At 33.1% G+C, this 21,715-nt stretch overlaps 1 protein-coding gene across 1 annotated transcript in view; it reads left to right on the forward strand.

Moving 5' to 3' along the window:
• LOC145297907 (protein MIS12 homolog) overlaps nucleotides 1-21,715 on the forward strand; it is a 293,967-nt gene that overhangs the window by 127,334 nt on the left and 144,918 nt on the right. Inside the window, exons 3-4 of the mRNA XM_080144242.1 lie at nucleotides 11,363-11,430; nucleotides 20,468-20,566. Coding sequence (XP_080000368.1) covers nucleotides 11,363-11,430; nucleotides 20,468-20,566 — 167 coding nt within the window. The remainder of the gene's footprint in view (nucleotides 1-11,362; nucleotides 11,431-20,467; nucleotides 20,567-21,715) is intronic.

Consider the following 21,715-nt stretch of genomic DNA (forward strand, 5'->3'; position numbering starts at 1 on the left):
TTCTTTCCATAATTGACCAGTTAAATATAGTATAGTATATCTTTCTGGTGATCTTTTGGTTATACTGAATTCCAGGACAAAAATACATATATTCTAGTGGAGTATCCGGCTTAATGCTATAGAAGAATATGCATCATTCCTTGTAAAAAAAAATAGTGTTGGTTAGTCATAGCGAGGATATCTTATTTGGGATGCAAATCTATATATCTATAAAAGTGAAATTGTGTGTGTCTGTGTACATTTCCCTATCAAACTACTTTGTCAATTTTCAGTCTGCAGACTCGAGATTTGACATAAGGGGTATTGAAATATGGAAAAATCATTTTAATCGGTTTTTTGGCCAGAAATTTCTCTGTCAAGGGGTCAAAGTTCAATGATTTGACCTTTGAAAACTCTACCAAACTCCTCCGCCAATTTTTGGTCTAAACACTTGAAATTTCAGATGTAGGTTACTTGGACATGGATCAAACATTTTAATTTGATTTGAGCCCAAAACAATAAATGTTAAGGGTCAAAATTGGGGTCAAAGTTAAAAATATTTTTTTACCTCTGCAGTCTCTACCAAATTACTCACCAAGTTTTGGTCTAAACATTTGAAATTTTACAGAAAGGATACATGAAACAAGCTTTTTAATCAGTTTTGGGCAAAAATTTGGCTGCCAAGGGGTCAAAGTTTAAAGATTTGACCTTTGCAGACTCTACCAAACTCCTCTGCCAATTTTGGGGCTAAACACTTGAAATTTTAGATGTAGGTTACCCCTGGACATGAGTCAAAACTTTATGTGCATATATATATATATATATATATATATATATATATGCACATAAAATTATGAACAGTACATAGGGCCGAAGCAAAGCTTGGCTGAACTGCTAGTACTATATGATTTTGAATATTTAGTCAGAGTTTACTTGTAGAGAAAAATATCTTCATGCCAGGTTGCCTTGCTAAATCCTCGTACAAAGAAACCTTAGACACTCAAAGATGGTGTCTAGTAGGCATTCAAATACTCTTCTATTTCAGCACAAATGTGACCAGTAATTAAATAAAATGTATTGATAATATGAAAATGTGATATTTAATAGTATTGATAATATGAAAATGTGATATTTAATAGTATTGATAATATGAAAATGTGATATTTAATAGTATTCTAAATTCAAAAAGAATATTAAATGAACACCTGCTGAATATTCTACCTTTGAGAATTTTTTTACCTTGATTTTCTTTATTTTATGAATGTAAATGCATTTTTTATCCAATTCATTCATTAAGAATAGTTATCTCAAACCAAATCTACTGCTACTAGATCGATCAGTCTGAAGATATCGGCTTCTTGACTTTAATGCACAAAACAATTTTTCTCTTAAAACAAACAAACCATGAATAAATACTTAAAGCATAAAACTTTTTTCCAAAACTATTTGATTCCGCATTAAATAACCTGAAAAGTGTTGATAGGCTGTAAAATAAAGCAACTAAATCGAGACCCAAATTCATTTCTATTTATCTAAAAACTTTTTCTCTGCTCACATAGATTTATACAAAACAAACAATTATGCCCAATTTGTGTTGGTAACACAATTAACCACCAAAATATGACTGTTCTAAGTTTGTTGAAAATTAGAAAATTTGTTTTCTTGTGTTTTAATTAGTCCAGAAGTCAATTTTTACAGTGCGTGCTTTGAACAAGTGAAAAATCCTTACAGATATAATGTCATCTTGTCGCAAATTAAGCATAGTGGAAGCAATAATTATGATATCTAACCAGTCTAAACATTGAGTAAAAAAATCTCATTGCATCTATATATAAAAAAAAATGTACATAAAAAAAAATGAAAGTGTAACTTTGGCTGTTCATATAATACTTATTTTAACAGCTAACATTGAATCTTCATGCTGATTCGTAATACAGTCCAAGATCTGGGAAAAAGAAATGGAGTGTGTTGCTGGTTTAACCTTATGTGAACTCGGTCACGTGACCGAGAGCTGACTTTTGGATTGAAGAAGCCAGGAAAGAAGTGCACTCAAAACTTCCAACTGTGAGAATTTACTCCTCCTTGTGTGTATTACAATTTCGTCTGCTACAAATTTTTCTATATTATCTGAACTGGTTGGTTTATGATACCGATTAAGAAATTTTTTATAAATTTAAAGTAAGCATCACATTAAAGAATTTGCAACTGGAGAGTTTGTTTGCTAGTCTAAATAGCCATGTTCTTGTATTATTATGCCTGTTATCACTGGTTATTGGAAAGCATGGACTTATGCAACAACAAAAAAAAAGATTGAAGTGATTTATATATTATATCATTAAAGGTTTCTTAATTTTTTTTGTTTAGTTTTATTTTTTAAATTTATATTACAGAGAGTTGTTACATGATAAGGGCTGTCCCCTTTTCATGTTAGTATAAAAATAGAGAGATTTAGTTAAAATGACAATGAAATAGAATAGACGAAATTCGAACCTCGTAAATTAGGTTTAGAAATAGATTACGAGAGAGAATTAGAAAATGGAATGTAAAACAAACCATTGTTTAGCTTAGAGATAAAATAGTTTAAAGAAAAGAATGTGCATTGACAAGTCTGTTATGAAAAATTCAATTGAGGAATGCAACTATACAAGATAATTTAATAAACATGTTTTTAACATATTGGAAAAATAGGTTATTGGGAATATAAGTTAAAATTCCTTTTGTAAACAAAGGAAAAAGTTTTGGACACGCATGTCCAGAACACGTGAAAGAAGACACATGTTTTAACATGTGTATGACGTTATGGAAAAATGGGAAGTTCTAGATATAGTTAGAAAACTAGTTAAGCAAGGAGAAACTAGGAGAAACTCAGAGGGAGTTTGAGAACGGCAGACGACAGTCCAGTTGGGATTCGAACGTCTAGAAGCGAGACGGTCACTTTTGAAACTTAGAATGTGAAGCTTTGAATCCTTGATGATGAAAACCACGGCCGGTCGTGAGAAGAAATAAACCCATCATGTGTTTTTATAAACGTCGTCTTTGTGTTGTAATTCTACCAAAAGGTAAAGTGAAAATTCTCATTATATGTTTTGTATATCATGTGGTTTAAAACATCTTACATACACAATGTGAAAACTAAGACTGTCTACACAATGTCTCAACACTATCTCCTCACTCAAAGAGCTTCTACACTTCTAAGTAATGAACAATTTTAATATATATGAATCATTATAAAACGAACAATCTCTCTAACTCGAACAACATCTCTCTCTCTCTCTAAGACTCTCTAAGCATCACTTATAATAGGACTCTCACTATTTAATATAACAAGAATAATAATAATAATGAAAAACCCCTATATAACAGAGTTAATAAAACATCTTTTTTTAATTATAACATTCCAATATAAAATATGGTAAAAAAAAAGTGTAATCCCTCATCTGTAAGATATAACTATGTCTGTGGTTGTACGGTGAAAAAGAAAAGACAAGCCAGCCATGGATGAATAATATTTAAAATTTAGAAAAAGAAAAATTCATTCTTTGGGGATAAACTTAGCTATGGTTTCGTCAAAGGAAGGGTCAATTTTTCAGTCATTTTATTTACTAATTTGAAAAGAAAATGCTGACTCATTCCCCGGGGAATTTATTATATAAAGGAGAGTTATCTATGTGTCCAGCTAGAGAGGAATGGGCTGGGCAGAGTAGTAAGAAAGAGTTTGGGGAAGAAAATGAGAGACAGAGACAAATAGAGAGAGATAGAGATTTTAGCAGAAATATGTTACACTTTTGTGTCTGGTAGCCCTGTTAGTTGTTTACAAAGAGCCTTGTTTTCCTTTCGTTTGATGTTCATGGTGATACAAAATATTATAGAATTTCGTCTTACAGTTCATGAAGAGAGGCTCCTGTAGATGAACTCTTCAAAAATTTAATTTTCTTTCCTCACATAAGTATATATACAAACACAAAGCAAGTAAATAGACACCCCCACAAAAAAACAAAAAAATCATACGTACATGTTTCTGCTGTTAATAAATAACCGGATTGTAAAGTTACAGGTAAATGAAAAAAGTTTGAGTCAGCTGACTACATCACAGAAAGGTTGATGAAGAGTGCGAGTTACTTTTCCAATGTTGGTTGAAACAGGCATCACTGTGATTAGAGAAACAGCTTGGAGTCTTTTGTTGCTCTCTCCAATTAATGCTAGTAAAGTGTGCTTGTTGTACCAAATTTAAGTGACTGCTGGCTAAACTGGAAAAGAAATTCTCTTGAAAAGGATGAATGATGTATTTTGTGGGTTTGTCAAGGCTGCAATAATCGTCCTGTTGCCAGACAGAAAAATACATCAGACCAGTAATTTAACATGAGCTTGGAGTAGGAAATTAGATGCAAACTGACATCTGAAGAAATGGAATTCCTCAAGTGTAAGGAATGAAGACCACTTAAAAATTTGCTTTATTTTTTTTTAAATAATGGCCAGATTTATAACTGGCAACCAGGGTAAAGAATTGAGCAGCAAGATATTTTTTCACATTACATTTAAATTTCTGGATTTTGGCATGATTAGGTAAACAGGGAACAAGAAAGGAATTCCAAAGGCATGCTGTGAAACTTCTGTGATTACATACTTCCTGCAGCAGCAAGGTACGAAACAAAGTCTTTTAATTTATAGAAAACCAGCTCCCTGAAAGGGGCACTCTGGAAGAGTACAAAAATGGTTGTGAATGAATTTGTTGGCATTCCCAGGGAGGGAACTTCATGTGACTGACAATAAATCAACATCCTATCACAAAGAAAGAAATAATGCCTGGTAAGATGGTTCCCTTTCCTAAAGCTGAACTGAACTACACTTCTCTCAAACAAAGGTGGATGAAACCTAGATAGTCACTAAGTTGTCAAATTGAGGCGTAGGATTTCATAACTGGCATGAAGAAAAAGCCAAAATTAATCAATTTCCCACAACTGATAGTTGATTACATGTCAAATCAGACAAGCTAGTGCAGAAGGCTAACCGAAAACAAAAATGGTGGTAATTGGCAGACCATGATGATGTAATCTGAAACAGCTAATACGCTGGGATGTTACATTCTGTCACCTAAGCTGCGTGTTGATTTGATGCTGTAATGAATAGTTGTAAAAGGTTTTTGACTTCTAATGGGGGGTATGAGAGGAATGGATTCGCCAATCATTTTTATAACCAACGGCTGTGCTAAACAACCAATCAAAACGTTGCAAAATTATTATAAAAAATCGTCGAATTTTGGATTCAGTCAGTTCATCATTTGTTATGTCATGGACCGCATTTAATTCTTCGCCACCATCTTGGTTACTGATCTGAACTACGCCGCCATCTTGGTTACTGATCTGAACTATGCCGCCATCTTGGTTACTGATCTGAACTACGCCACCATCTTGGTTACTGATCTGAACTAAGCCACCATCTTTGTTCAACACAAATGTCTCAAAACTTAACAATAGTTTAATAAGAAACCAACCAGTAATGAAAGTTGAAAATTAATCATCCGTCAAACAGCATCCATTTTTTTTGTTTTGTTTTTACTCTATTCATCCCAAACAAGACACATTGCCACCGAGATGTAAAGGGCTACTGTGAATTAGAGATCATGCTTACAGGAACACTCTAAATGGGGAGTTGAGTGATGAGATGTTTGTTTACATTACATTTAAACTTCTGCATGTTCGGAATTCTCTCCTTGTTTCCTGCTTCCCTGACTGTAATAAATCCAGCAGTTTGAGGGAAGAAACCATTGGAGTAGAAGGCTCTTCAGCATTGGGGAACCTCTACAGGTAAGTGGCAAGTTGGACCTGCAACAGACCTATGTACATATATTTGAAAATATCAAGAACTTGATGCTTCACATCTTTGAACATGACTTGATGCAACGTTTAATAATTCAATGATAAAAGGATAGTCTCTGTACTCATACTCCATGTCACTTTTCTGTCCTTGGTCAATGAGAAATCCTTCTAGATTGGGGAAATTTTAATTTTTGTCTCGACCTGAAATGCTTTTTTTTGGGGAGCCGAATTTTCCCACATTAAAAACTGATCTTGTGTGTAATTGCCGTTGTAAGAAGGCAAGTAAATAGGAACCCGGAAAAAGGGTTGATATGCCATATGACAAACAAAATAAATCCTATTCATTGTCTTTTTCATTTATTAAATCTTGATATTTATCTTTGTCTCATGGCAGTATGATGTGACACAAGGGTCAGAAAGTGGGATTTGAAGATCCAGTGCTCTAGAGGAAGAGCACTCTGGACTGATAAAAATACCTGGGTAGCCCCATTGGTATTCTTTGGTAGGGGCACCTCATATGATTAGCAATAAACTAACCCCTTCTCAAAGGGAATAGATAAAGCCTTGGCAGCTGAACCTCTTAGAACTGCATAGGATCAAAGGCAATCAACAGCAACTTAATCAACAATGGACTCTGGTGCCGAGGGGAATAAAGTCTGGTTGAGCTCTGTAATTGAGAAATCTTTATCAAATTAAAATTATTAAATGAATTTCGTCATCAAACTTTCATTGGTTGCCATTGGCAAAACTTCCAAATCAATGCATGATTAATATTTTAATTTAACTCATGTTGATTGCATTTCTTTTGATTAGTTTTGATGATGCAGTCAATATTGATCTATAACCAATATCGCTGGTAATTAGTTATAAAATGAATGACATCAAGTGTAATCAACTGGAAGTTTGCAACATTCCAGTCAATATTCTTTTGTCGTCACCTTCAGGTACATTTGACAGCTTAATCTCTGATGCACATTTTCTTTGGAAAAACTGGTGGTATATGGTTGTTGTTGTAGCAGTAGCGTTCTCCTTAGTTGGATTAAGCTGGCTTGCACCACATTCTAAATCATAGCGGCTCATGTGTGGTTAACCGATTACGATTTCACCATTGAAGACCAACAAAATTTTTCATTTTGATTGTAACAACAACAAAAAAAAATTATCTTTTCTTCAGAAGTTCTGCTTTTTTTATTTGGTTCAAATTGAGCTTATAAATAAATTTAGCAACCATTTAGTATAGTTAACAGTGGAGAAATTGAAAAGAAATAAAATATGCAAAAAATAACTTTTACTAAACATAAGAAAATTCAATTATCTACTGACTACTGACTAAGTTCTAAATTTCTGAAAATTTTTGCAAGTGTTTTTTATTCTAGAATTTGTTTTTGACTCTTGTGTAGTTTTAACAAACAATGGCTGACCACGTGTGGTCATAAGCTTCGATAGTATACTGCAACTTATTTTGAAATAAAGAAAAACTTGAAAATATTCTTAAGTTAAAAATATAAAATTAAATGTTAGTGTTTTATGACAGTTATTGTAACTTTAAAAATGTCTTTCTTCTTGGTGGCTGACTATAAGACATAGAGGCTAAAAGATAGTTTGAAAATTGTGAACTATTGAAACAGTATTTTTTGTTTTCCCAGCATTCATAAGTATTTAAACCACAAACACCATTTGTTATTCAAGTTTTTGATTTTTCTTAAGAAATCAAATCTAATTTTATTATAAAACTAGCAGGGGTACCCGGCGTTGTCTGGGTGTTTGTAGGTGTAAAAGAAAGTGTTTCAAACGTGAAGGCGGAAAAGATATTGAAAGAAAACGGGAGATTTTACCGTTATGCTAGAGAGACATAGGAAGTGAAAACCGTTGAAATTTAGCAATGTCAATCAAAAAGTTGACTTGCAGAAACGAACATTGGCTGGAGGCCTGTTCAGCTTTCTGCCATTTCAGGTTCCCCACGATGTTGGGGAAAACCAGCTCCCCACAAAAAGGGAGTGTCCAAATGAATAGCAGTTGTCTGATATGAGGAATTTCCCCCACATTGATCAAAGCTGATTGCTTTCTGGACATTCCGGCATGAAAGACCGAGAAGCTGCCTTCACTTTCAATTCAGTTTTGCTTTTATAAGAAAAAGCCGAACAAACATGCGAGAGGAAGGAATAGCATGAATTTTATAAAAGTCCATGTAAATAAATCTAGTGACGATGTGCGTTTGCAAATCGTAGATATTATAATCTAGGGAGTATATACAAAGTTCCAAAGAATAGTACCCACTTCTCCGAGGACACCGGCAAAAAAAAAAAGAAAAAAGAAAAGCCTTTGCTGGACATACAAAAACGCGTGTGGCCATTTTGTCTTTAGTATATATAGAAGATTGACTCTAAACTATTTTGAAACTAGTCAGAACCTCTAAAAATTGATGCATTTTTTTACCTCGCTTATTTAGTCTGCAAGTATTAAAAAATGTTGCACCATTTCTATCCTTCTAAACTTTGTATTGGTTTTTGTTTTTGAAATTATTGTGATTATTTCCATTTAAGTCATTAAATTGTGACGTCCTTAACCTGGATTAAAAATGACAGTAAAATTAAATTTCTGAAACGTGTGTACATATGGAAAAAATGTTGTTGAGTGTTGAAATTTTCAAATCATCATTACAAAGTATTAACAATGTCATAAATTTTGTATTCTATTGAATTACACACACACACACACACACACACACACACACACACACACACACACATGTATATGTATGGCCAAAATGAAAAAGTAAAAGCAGGATTGAATTCAGATATCTATATGGAACAAAACAATATGAAGACATCCAAAGAGAGATCAATATTTCAACTAAGATTTTTTATTCAGGCTTCTTCAGGATAAAGACATGTTATAGGAAAAATACAAACAAGAAAAAATTTGGGTAACCTATCAGCGTCCAAGCTTGCCTATTTTATTCACCTCTTATATATAAGTTAGCGAATAAAAAAACAAAAAAAGAAACTGTTAGACAAATCTTTTTCAAGTATTTAGGGAAATTGAGAAAATAGCAAATCAGAGAAATTGTCCACCTTTAATGTACTTCCATAGATGTTTCGTTTCTTTTTTCCTTTTCTGCTTTTTATACCGATTTATACGTTTTTTTTCTTTCTTTTTCTTTTTCTGCTTTTTATACCGATTTATACGTTTTTTCTTTCTTTTTTGTCTTTTTTTAAAAACGTTCCAGTTTGAGACATTGCTTCTTTTCGTAATTTTGTTTTTGGGTTTCATCAATTCAAGCAATATTTTATATCAATATTTTTGTGAACAATGGTGAATGATAATTTTTCCAATCATTTTCGACACAAGGTGTTTACTATATTTGTGAGTGGAAAAGATGAATTTGGAAAAAAGCAAAACACGAGAAGCATATATAGAAATGGCAGTTATGTGTGAATATGATAACATGGGAACTTTTGTGGAGCATAAGAAAATAAAGTCGTGGATATTGTATTTATGACTAAAAGGTAGATAAATGTAAGAAAATCGTTATGAGGATATAAAGAGACAGGAATCTACACGTAAAAAAGAATAATTGTGTGCACATAAGTTTAAGTGTCGAACATGCGTATAAGAGAAAAAAGATTTGCATATAAAAGACATCGAAAGTGGGAAAGAACGATTTTTATGTCGGAAAGGAGTTATGAAAAGTGAAGAAAGATTTACAGTGTGAGTGAAAATTTGTATTTTCTGTGGAAGGCATAGGACATATTGAAAGGAAAGAGATTACCATAGTGAGGAGGAAGGGTACCAAAAAGAGATTATCATGCGAAAGAAAATGAAGGCAAAAAGATTATCATATGAAGGAGAAGCAGGGGAAATGTGCAGAAAGGTGTTTATGCACAGGAGAAAGAGGGAGTCAGAAAGAGGTTTGCAGAAAGGAGAATGGAAAGTTAGAAAAATATTTGTGTTGGAGAAGAGGGGATCAGAAAAAGGTTTGCACGCAATAAATGAAGTGGTCAGAAAGCAGTTTGTGTAGAAAAGAAAGGGGCGTTAGAAAAGGTTTTGTGCATAGAAGGGTGCCAGGAAGAGGTTTTTGAACAAGAAATGAGAATGGGGTCAGAAAGTGGTTTATGCACAAGAAATGGGGAGAGGGGAGTTAGGAGTTTGTACATAAGAGGAGAGGTAGTTAGAAAAAGATTTGTGCAATAGAAGAAAGGGGTCAGAAAGAGGATTGCACACAAGAAATGAGAGGGTGTCAGAAAGAGGTTTATGTACAAGAAATAGGCGGTGGTTAGAAAGAGGTTTGCGCATAAGATATGGGGGGGTATGAAAAAGGTTTGTGCACAAGAGGAAGGGGAGTTAGAAAATGATTTGAACATAGAATAGTGTCAGAAAGAGGTTTGTGCATAGAAAAAGGAAGTCATAAAGAGGTTTGCACATAGGAGAATGGGTTATTACATACAAAGAAGAGGTTAGGAAGTGCTTTGGATACTGAGGTGCGAGTCAGAACATAAAGATTTGCTGAGGAGGAGAAAGGATGTACCATAATTTTGCAAAGATAAAATGGAGGAAGGTAGCATAAAAAATTAATGTGAAAGCAGAAAGACGACAAAAGTTTACACACAGAGGAGAAAAGGAGATTGCAAAGTTTGAATATGGATATAAAGGCTGGTTTTGGTTGTTTAGTTTTACTACATATCAACCCTTTTCTGGTTATTTAATGCCAAATCAAATTTGGAAAATTTTTTTTAAAATTCAAGTTGTTCATATCTTCAAATATTTATTTGTGGTATTTGGTTTGGTTGTTTTGTTTTACAGCATATCAACGCTTTTCAGTTTATTTAATGCTGAATACGGTAATTTTGGAAAAACGGCTATATGCTTAAAGTTCTTTATATCTTAAAATATTTATTCATGGTGTCTAGTTTAATTGTTTTATAGAGAAATTTTTTTTTTTTTTTTTTTGACTTTGCAAAACTCAGCCATGTTCTGTGAAGGGAAAGGAAAGAAAAACAATAACATCAATATTTGGTGCATGGGTTAGGAAGCCGATATCTGGTAGAAACGGAAAATGGGGTAGAAGAATGGAGGAGAAAAATGTTAATATACTGAGAAGAAAGGGGACAGATTTGGACATGAAAGATAAAGAAAGATTTGGATATGAGAAAATGTAAGAGAAAGAATGGTGTGTGTCTCGTGCGTCTAAAATGTGAGAGGAACAATGAACTTTTCATAGAGGACATTTTTGCAAAAGAAAATGCAAAATACCATTGAATATAACATACGTGTATGAGTACAGGGAATATTGTGCTTGTAATATTAAGTATAAAAGCAAAGTAAAGATAAGAAAATTTGCTGCAAGCAAACCGAAGGGAGGGAATGCATTTGAATGGAAAAAAAAAACAGAACTTTGTGTTTAATAGTAAAATAAAAGAATATAGTGGAAATGTGTTTGTAATAAACTATATATTGGCTGGAAAATGATTGAATTTGTAACTGCGTGTTTGCCAACATAAGGTAAAGGGGGAAAAAATGTAATTTTTATTTCCTATTCCTTGACATGTTTCCTATTTATTTTCCAGTATACAATGCTATGAATGAATACCTGAGTGAATGTATCAAAGCTGTAATGGAGTTTATGACTACTGAGGTGAGTTTTTAATCACATTTTTATTCATCTCTGTTTATGATATTAGCTGTGTTTATTTTTATTATTTAGTTTATTCAGTCATTATTTTGCTAGATGGACAACAGTCTAAGAAATAATAATACTTTTAAATATTTTATGTCTAAAAGAGAAATGAAATATTATTCTGAATTAAATTTAGTAACTTAAATAACATTTGTTATTATTCACAAAAGGTTTTGTTTTCCTTTCATGTGACAACCATTTTAGTTGTTACAAAATATAGTATAGAAGTTGGTTTTGACAGTTTATGCTAAGATTATACACTCTCCAAGGCTCCTAAATCTGAGTCTCATCATCGCATGTAGCTAAAGTATCTATACAATGTGCAATGAGTGAGATCAGAGATACACTGTTGTACAACTCATGCTCTCTACTGATCCAACTTATGACAACAGGACCATTGCCAGCACCCTCAAAATGCAAATCTGGACGATTCAATGCTTGAAGGCATGATTCAACAAGGTTTCCGGCCACGGTTATGGTCTTTGGTATGGTTTCAAGTGAGGGTTACATCATACCACTTCACATCTTTAAAGTCGGCTTGAAAGTCAACACCAAGATGTACCAAACCAAACAGCATGAACAAATATTTGAAGATACAAAGGACTTAAAGCATAAAAACTTTTACCAAAATGACCAGATTTGACATTAAATAACCTAAAAAGGGTTGATATGCTATAAAACACAACAACCAAACCAAACTTCATGAATAAATATTTGAAGATATTAAAAACTTGAATAAAAACTTTTACAAAATTTACTGAATTCAGCATTAAATGACCCCCAAAAAGTTGATATACCACAAAGCAACAAAACCAAACAGCATGAATAAATATTTGAAAATATAAAGAACTTGAAGCATAAAACCTTTTAAAAAATTACTGGATTTGGCATTAACTAACTTGAAAAGGGTTGATATGCTGTAAAACAAATCTATCAAATCTTATGAATCCAACTCTGACTCTACAACCTTGGATGTAACTGACTTTGTTTAGTTTTACTTAATAAGCTCTTTTCACAAAACCCCATGTTTCTCCAAGTTTTCTGATTTTTTTCACATATTTCATCAAATATCTATTTACAAAGCACTAGAAAAAAAAAAAAAAAAGTGCCAACAATGCAGCCTAGATATAAGATATATTTTTAGGGTCTCATTTCTCAGGTGGGGGAAAAATATTTTGGGTTGTTATCCTAAACATACTGTTATATTTATGGATCTAAAGATACAAGAATATAATAGGATGTGTAGCTGTACATGAGAACCAAATTATTAAAAAAACATTTCCCTAAGAAAGCTTCTATTTTTAGTGCAGAATCCAACGTCGTAGATTTAACAATCAATATTACCTTGCAAAGCAAAGAGAAAAAAATTTCATTGTTTTTCCGATTTATTAACAACATTGGAAAGTAGAAAAATGTATAAGCCACTGATTATTACACTATCATATAAATTAACATCTTTATTAGAAAGCAAAGAGATTATTCTTTGCTGGCTTTCAAGTCACATGGAAATTTGAATAAAGATAAGGTTGACACAGCAGCAACTGCTGCCCAAAAGGAGCCTCACAACAAATTTAAGATTCCATACACTGACATAGATATAAACACCTATATATACATTTAAATTATCAGTTTTGTAAAGCGATAACGCCTTCAACAAGTTATTGACAATACAACTCAGTCTGAGAAAATGGGAATATGGCTGTGTGAATTCACAAAAGGAAGAAGTGGCTGTTTGTTTGCTTGTTTAATCGGCTATTTTACCAGCAAATTGTAACAGCGTGAATGCATGCATGCAAATACCCAGCTGTGTGTGAAATGACATCATGGTAGGGAAAAAAATACTCATCACTATAAATCTATTAGAGCTTTGATAGGGTATGGCACAGAGGTCTACTTTACAAGATTTCCAGTTATGGACTAGCTGGAAATGTCCTCTCAATTATTAAATCCTGTCTCTCTGATAGGTTTATAAGAATAGTCGTTGATAGGCAGAAGTCAGAATCTCATAGTATCAATGTTGGTATCCCTCAGAGTTCCATTCTAGGCCCAACTCTCTTCCTGATCTTCATCAACGATCTCCCAAATCACATTCTTAGATCATTTGTAGACATTTATGCTGATAACACCACAATCTATGGCAACACTTAAAAGGCTAGAAATTAACAAGATCTTTCTGTTTCTCTCTCTTCTGACCTTGAACATGTAGCGCAATGGGGAAAATGCTGGCTAGTTAATTTTAATGCATCTAAAACCAAGCTTCTCTCTTTCTATGGTAGGGAAAAATAAAAAGACTATAAAAAAGAATAAGTGCACGGACAGGAGATAATGGATGATGTTCAAGAGGACAGAAGTCGGAGAGAAGGAGCACGATCATAATTTATTGGAAAAGTACCCAGAAATAAATGTCATTGTTACAAAAAAAAAAAATGTTGAGTTATTCTTTGTCTTGGTCTCCTTTGCAACGTAGGCTGCATACAACATGTGAGTAACATTAGAATATCAACCTTCTTTAGGTCATTTAATGCTGAGAAGAATTTTTTATTTTTGTTATCATTTTTTTAATTGCTCACCTTCAGGAAAATTCTTCTATTTTTCAGACACATATGTTCCTTGTGTCTTGGATTATGTACATAAGTTGAACAAAAAAAATCGTTATTTCAATATTTAAAAAAGAAGTCTTGTCACTCTCAAAAAGTGGAGAATATCATCCAAGCAGGTGTTTTTAAAGACGCCCTTCACATTATTAGTTTTAGTTATTGTTTTCTAGCAGTAGCAAGGGCTCTACATTCCACAAAAATATGCTTAACAGTGCAAGTTTTCTGACAAGACAGACATTATGTTTATTATTCTTGTTTAAGTATAAAGGAGTGCATGAGATTTGTGTGGCCAATTTGTATTCTAGATATAACTACTTGTTCTTTTCTTGATTTTCTAGGAGTTGATCTCCATTCTAAAGAGAAAGTTGTCATTTTCCACATGCTGTATTGGTTATACAAAAGAGACACTGCGGTGCACAACTTGTCAGGTCTCATACACCGTGAAATATTTTATGATAGAATGTGCTGTTTACCACTATGCAATTACAATTTTAAACATCATGAAAGAATTGTTTGATAACATAGAATAAATAGATTTACTGCGAAAACAAAATCTAATAACTGAGGCTATTCTCTATCACTACAAATCTATCATCAGTCCTTGTATGGAGTACTGTTGTCATATTTCGGCTAGTGAAGAGTTCTTGATAAGATTCAGAATCCAATCTGTAATTTGATTGGCCCTACCATGTTTCTTTTCTGTACCCTCTCTCTCACACAGATGTGATGTTGCTAGTCTCAGTCTCTTTTATAAGTATTATTATGGCATGTGTCCTTCAGAATTGTCTGATTTAATCTCTGCTAGCTCTGTTCCAGCTTGTTTGACTATATTAGACCAGTGGTCTTCATCAGTTTGCTGCTCATTGTAATACCACTTCCTGTTTCTGTATCTTCTTTTCAAGAACTGCAGACTTATAAAGTCTTTTCTTGCTGAATGTTTTCCTCCTACCTATAGGTTTGGTCTTTTTAAGATTAAGTTCAATAGATATCTTTTAGCAACAGTCATCTGTCATTCTTTTTAGCTACTTTGTCAAATGACTTCATGCCTTGTCTGGAGCGACTTTCATTAATAAAAAAATATCTAAAAATTCAATAAATTGAAAATAAAAATAAATAAATAAATAAATGAAACTTAACAGAATTCTGAAAAACCAAAGCTAAAATACCAGTCAAGAGTGTTGTAATTTTTTTGTGGCTTTGTAGACATCTTGGGTCAAATTAATCTTTTTCATTCCAAACCAGTACTTCTATAGACAATTTTGTAGAAAGTTCTAGACTTGAACATTTCTTGGCATACATACATTTAGTTACTCATTCTGTGCATAGGTGGTTGAATCACATACGGTTAGAAAATAAATACTGACAATGAAACTTTCAAAATAGCTTTAAAGATGTGAGGTGGCAGATGTGGTTCTCACTTGAAACCACACCAAAGATCTTGCTTGTTGAACATTGTGCCACTTTCAGACATGATAGAAGGCTCTTATCATTCTTGAGATTTGTACAAAACTGGACAACTAGTAAATGGTCTGCAATAAAAAAAGAAAATTTGTTTTCACCAAATGGAAATGGAATCATGTCGTCTTTTCTACGGTGACAATTTTATCGTTCCACTCTGTAGATAGTTGTAGGTTTGATTCTTAGCTTGAGAAAGGTGCTAGTTTAGTTGCACTGAAGAGCTGTGATACAGTGAAAGTCTGTCTATGGATGACTATCTGTTACAATGCAATGGTATTTCAATTAAATCTTGATACCTGTGGTTCCAAGAGGGATTGGAAATCTTAAAAACCTGATAGATAGCAATGTATAATTATAAATGTAATTAAGGACTTTAGTTTTACTTTTCCAAAAAATTATACTATATTCTTTTAAATTCAATGTTGATAAATGCTATTGCTAATGTACCCATAATTCTTTTGGCATTTATTTGTCTTGGCTATATTCTGGATTTGTATACTAACGAAGGATACGACAGGGTTAAAAAAAAATATGACTGTGTTGGTGAAGGTTGGAAGAATGTTAAAGTCACTTCTCATAGCATGAAGATGAGTCTTTTGAAAACCATAAATAAATCAAATTTTCACAGTTAATATAATTTTGAGTAGACATATACACTTTCTACAACAAAACACATTAATCAAACACATTTCTTTAAATAGAATTTAGATAGAATTTCAATCAGAGATACATCCTTGAATTAATCCGACAGTGGCTTTTTGCTGTTGAACTGAAGTATAGTTTTGTTCAGTCCTAGGAGGTACACCCTCTCAGGCTTTATGTGCTTTCTGAGAAGAAATTAGTTTATTGCTAATTGTCTGGTGCATCCCTACTAGGGAATGCTGACAGGACTGATCAGTCATATTTTATAGGCCATAGTGTACTTTACTCCATGTGTTGATTTATCAAAACTCCACCTGACTTTGTGTCTAATCTGCTGTATAGGAAGTAAATAAGTATAGTGCTTACTCTATCTAATGTGATACCTGCATTAGATACAGAAATGGGGGGGGGGTATTTAGTAAACGTTTTATGGTATATTTGTGGAATTAATATCAAAACGTAAGGAGAAATACTTCCTAATACCTTAGTATATACTTCATCAATCAGCCTCATATTTAAAAGTTCTGGAGATAGGTCTTCTGCCTCTAACTACAGATTAATCAGTCCTCTGTACATCATGAGCAAGTTGCTGGAATCTGTGATAAATAGAAAAGTGGTCAATCACCTCAGTAAAAATAATATACTCAGGACATGCAATATGGTTTTTGTTCTGCCAAATCTACAGCTGATGTGCTAACAGTAATATATCACAGGATTAGTAAATCGCTTGACAGAAGTTTCATTTCTAGAGCAGTTGCTCTTGACATATCAAAGGCTCTCTTCCTAATCTTCATCAATGATCTCCCAAATCACATTCTTAGATCATTTGTAGACATTTATGCGGACGACACCACAATCTATGGCAATACTTAAAAGGCCAGCAATTACCAAGATCTTTCTGGTTTTCTCTCTTCTGACCTTGAACATGTAGTGCAATGGGAAAAATGCTGGTTGGTTAATTTTAATGCATCTAAAACAAAGCTTCTTTCTTTCCATTGCTCTGACCCTCATCTGGCACCAGTTGAAATGAATGACTCTTCTCTTGGGGAAGCACTATGTTTTCACAAACTTCTGGGACTGACCCTAACTCCTGATCTGAAATAGAACACATGCATCAAATCGTTGCCAAGATCACAGGAAAAATGGTTGGATCATTTTACCACTCCAGTAGATATCTCACTGCCAATGCAATCTTCTATCTTTATAAGAGCCTGTTACATTCTAGGATGTAGTACTGTTGCAACATCTGGGTAGGAGCTGCTCTGAGCACCCTATCCTGCTTTGACACTAGTAAGTGATGCCCTTTTCTCTTCTTTACAACCTTTTTCCCAAAGTTGCGTGCATGTCTCTGTGTTATCATTATTTTCATGGCAGATGCTTGTCAGAGCTTCAATCTATGGTCCCCCTTGCCAAAGTTTCATAAAAAAACACTCGTCTAGCTATAACCACTATCAACAATTTCTCTCACTCTCTATCTATGCCTAAATCTAAACACAGATTCCATGAACAAAGCTTCCTTCTTAGAACTGCCCACTTGTGGAATTTTGTTCTGCAGGCCTTTCCAGCTGACTACAATATGGTTGTCTTCAAGCCCAATGTAAACAAGTTCTGGTTGAGCCAGCCTCTCAAATAATCAAATTCTATCCAATTTCCATCATTGTTTTGGTGACCATCGTATATTCATTAACCCTCATCCTTGAGTGGCCCTCGGGCTTTGATAAGTGGTAACTTACTTGTAAAAAAGAAAAACTTGAACAGTGTTCAAGAGATCGATATTCAAATGAGGTTTATGAATTTTATGCAATTGCTTTTTATTTTTCTTTTGAAATAATTTGTGAATTCTGCAATTTTTGTTTACTGTTAACCACAAAGAATAATTTATTTTACAAACCTTCATATATTTTGGGATTTTGGAAATGATGATAATTTGCATTATTTGGACTGAACTCTTACCTTCAAATGTGTCTTGTCAAATCTGTATGACATTTTAAACAAAATCCTTTATTTAATTCATGAGGGTAGATAGTTTTTATTCAATCATCAATGGCCAGGTAGAAGTGTTAAGTAATACTTATATTCTTAGTATTGCCTGTACTGAGGATTGAACTTTCAACCTCCAGAAGACTGTCACTTTGAACTGATTATTCCTCAGCACTTTATTTAGTGTGCGACGGATCTAGATTCCCAAGTTTAGAAAGATGCAACATGAAAAAGGTCGGCATTAAGCAAAATGTTGAAAAAATAGCATCCAATATGAGAACTGAATAAAGTGGTTTGTTGTGAATAGTAAGACACAAATATTAAAAATAATTGGATGAAAACGATTTTATGTAAATAATTTATTATTCAATTCACAATTATGAACAACAACAAATGGTATTTATTTAAGTTACTGCATTGTTGGCAAAAGTTAGGAAAGTGTTGCGAATGATCTCACTTGGCTGTTTGATGGACAAAGGCAGGAGAAGGGAGTTCTTTGTTGCTTTCAGGAAATTCTCTGATGACTGCCATTCAAACCTCAGATCTGAAGTAGTCCTTCAAGTAATGATTGAAATTAATACACCATCTCCACCATCAAATTCTTTTTCTCTGATAGGTTTATTAAAATAGTTGTTGATGAACAGAAATATGAAGCTCACAGTATTAATGCTGGTGTGCCTCATGGATCCATCCCGAGCCCAACTCTCTTTTTGATCTTAATCAACCATCTCCCAAATCATATTCTACAATTATTTGTCTACATCTATGCAGATGATTCTGCCATCTATGTCTTCAAAGAGTAACAAAAACCAGGATTTTTCTGATTCTCTCTCCTCTGACCTGGAGCGTGGGATAAAATAGGGCAAAAAATGGCCAGGTATCTTTAATGCATCCAAAACCAAATTTCCATCTTTTAAGTCTTGAAGAAGCACCCTGTTTCGACAAACTTCTGTGACTGATCTACACCCTTGATCTGAAATAGAAAACCTACATCAAACCCATTGCCAAAATAATAATGGTTGTGTCATTTTACCGCATCAGAAAGTATCTCATTCCCAATATGCAATCCTCTACCTATACAAGAGTCAAATACATATTAAGATGAAGTACTGTTGCTATATCTGGGAAGTTACTCCTAAAAGTATCTTTTCCTGCCTTGACAGAGTACAAAATAATCTTTGTAAATCTAATGAGTGAGAACCTTTTCGCCTCCCTACTTCCTCTTTCTCACAAGAAAGATGTTGCGAGTCTGTCTCTGCTTTATCCTTACTTGTATGGTAAGTGCTCGACTGAGCTCCAATCTATGAGCCGTAAAATATTCGCAACAAATACTCATCTAGTTATAACAACAGTCAGCAACTTCCCTCAATATCTATGACTAAAACTTAATGAAAATTCCATGAGCAAAGTTTCTTTCCTAGAACTGTTTCCCAGCTGACTATAGCATGGCCATTTTCAAAATTAATCTGAATAAGTTCCTGTTGAGCTGCCCTCTAAAATGATCTAACCCTACCCAAGTTACACCATTACTGATCATGTTATCTTGCAATTATCTTGCAGTTATCTTGTTATCTTGCAATTAACACATATCCTAAAGTGGCCACTAGGCCTTGATAAGCAGTAATCCCTTTCAAGTAAAAGACAAAAAACAAATAAAAACAGTAAAACTGATTGGTCAGTATGTGATCAAATCACCAAAGAGAAACTGCTCTCTATGAGGAGAAATAGATATTTTATAACTGTTACAAGCATATAATATAGTATAATCATGTTGACATATCGAAGTCATGCGATACTGAGCATAGCCAATGCTAAAATAAGTAGCAATTTAGTAAGACTAGGTGTTGTATGTGCTTTGAAACATAGAGAGAGGTGGGCAATGCCAGGGTATTCTTGCCCAACACATGCTGCATGAAATAAGTGACTCTCAAACAAGTGTGGAGTCAGTTCTTAGATGGCATTACTCTCAGAGCCATGCTGATCCAAAGTAGTAGTAGTGCTTGTCAGAGACCCATCACTGAATAAAGTAGAATTTATTATTTGCAGAATTTATCATTTGCAGATGATTTACAAATTAATTTAAAAAATATTTGTATATAAAACATGGTATAAGATGACATAAACAAGAGTTGATATGCTGTAAAAGCAAATCACTAAAAAACAAATACATTAAAAAAAAATTGCAATTAGTTGCCAAGGAAATCATTGAAAAAAACAAACAAACCACCTAAACATTTTAATTGCTTTCAGCTTTTTGTTCTATTTGTTCTGTGGTATTTTATTAACCATGTTATTTTTTATGTTATTTTTTTTTTCAGTTTAATGATATTATCTCGACACACCAAGTGGAAGTCGGCATAGCAAAAATTCTTTCATATTACAGTGATGTTTTTGATAAACAATTTGATCGTTTTGAAGTAAGTATTAAAAAAAATTGTTTTTTTTTTTTAATTGCTGACATATACTTGTTTCAAATTTATTTGATGTCAATCTTCAAAGTTGATGTTAATTTTGCTTTATATTTAAAACTAGCAAGATCCATGTACCGGCATTGCAGTGGAAAAATGACACAAAGCCAGAACAGATTTCATTAAAAAAATTTCAACTCTTCAAAAACAAATTAAACTCATTTTCTAGCGCATTATCCTAGACTGAGCTTGTTTTGTTTTATGAAGTGATTGGTATGTTAATAATTGAGGTCCCAACTGATTAAAAACGATGTTATAAAGCATGTTAATTAACGTAAAAAAATGCTTCCATCTCCCTATAATGAAGAGTAAAGAGTAAAAATTGTTTACGAAGAAATATTTTAAGCAATTATGAAACAAACAAAAATGTTAAAATGCATGTTACTTAACTTTTAAAAAAAAAGTTTGCATATGTGTATGACCTTCCCCCAATAAAAGAAAATAATAAATAAAGACTGTTTACAAAGACATATTTTAATCAATCCTGAAACCATTGATTTTGGTGTTTTTGCAATGAAGGAAAAATCCTTATAGATTGAGGTAATTTTGTTTTGTTCTAAAGTGATTGATTGGTAATGATCTAGAATCAAAACTCGCACAGCCGGGTTGGTAAGCCCTGTAAGAAAGAAAAAAGATCTAAAAAATACATATTAAAAGGCAGTTGACATAAAGTTTTACCAAAAATTATGCATAACAGCCTCTAAAGTATGTGCAAGACCTCACTATTACAGAAAAGTAATAAATAAGAATGTTTTCAAAGAAATATTATAATCAAACCTGAAGTCATTGGTTCTGGTATCTTTCAATGATGGAGAAATCCTACTAGACTGAGATACTTTTTGTTTTGTGTTCAAGAAATGAAGCCTACCTAATATGAAAAAATGTCTAAAAGCATGTTAAGCAGTTTTTTTTTTAAAACAATTAGTTTTAGTGTCATTCAACTAAGGAAAGATCCTTCTTGACTAAGTTATTTATGTTTTATTTTGATTAAGTTGTTGATAAGTTAAGAAATAAAGCCCCGCCAAAAAGAAGAAATGTTTAGAATTGCGTTAATTAATTATATAATCATTGGTTCTGGTGTGTTTCAGAAGGAGGAGA

Source organism: Euprymna scolopes, chromosome 18 (genome assembly GCF_053919585.1).
Source record: "Euprymna scolopes isolate OS-2025 chromosome 18, ASM5391958v1, whole genome shotgun sequence".
NCBI lineage: Eukaryota > Metazoa > Mollusca > Cephalopoda > Sepiida > Sepiolidae > Euprymna > Euprymna scolopes.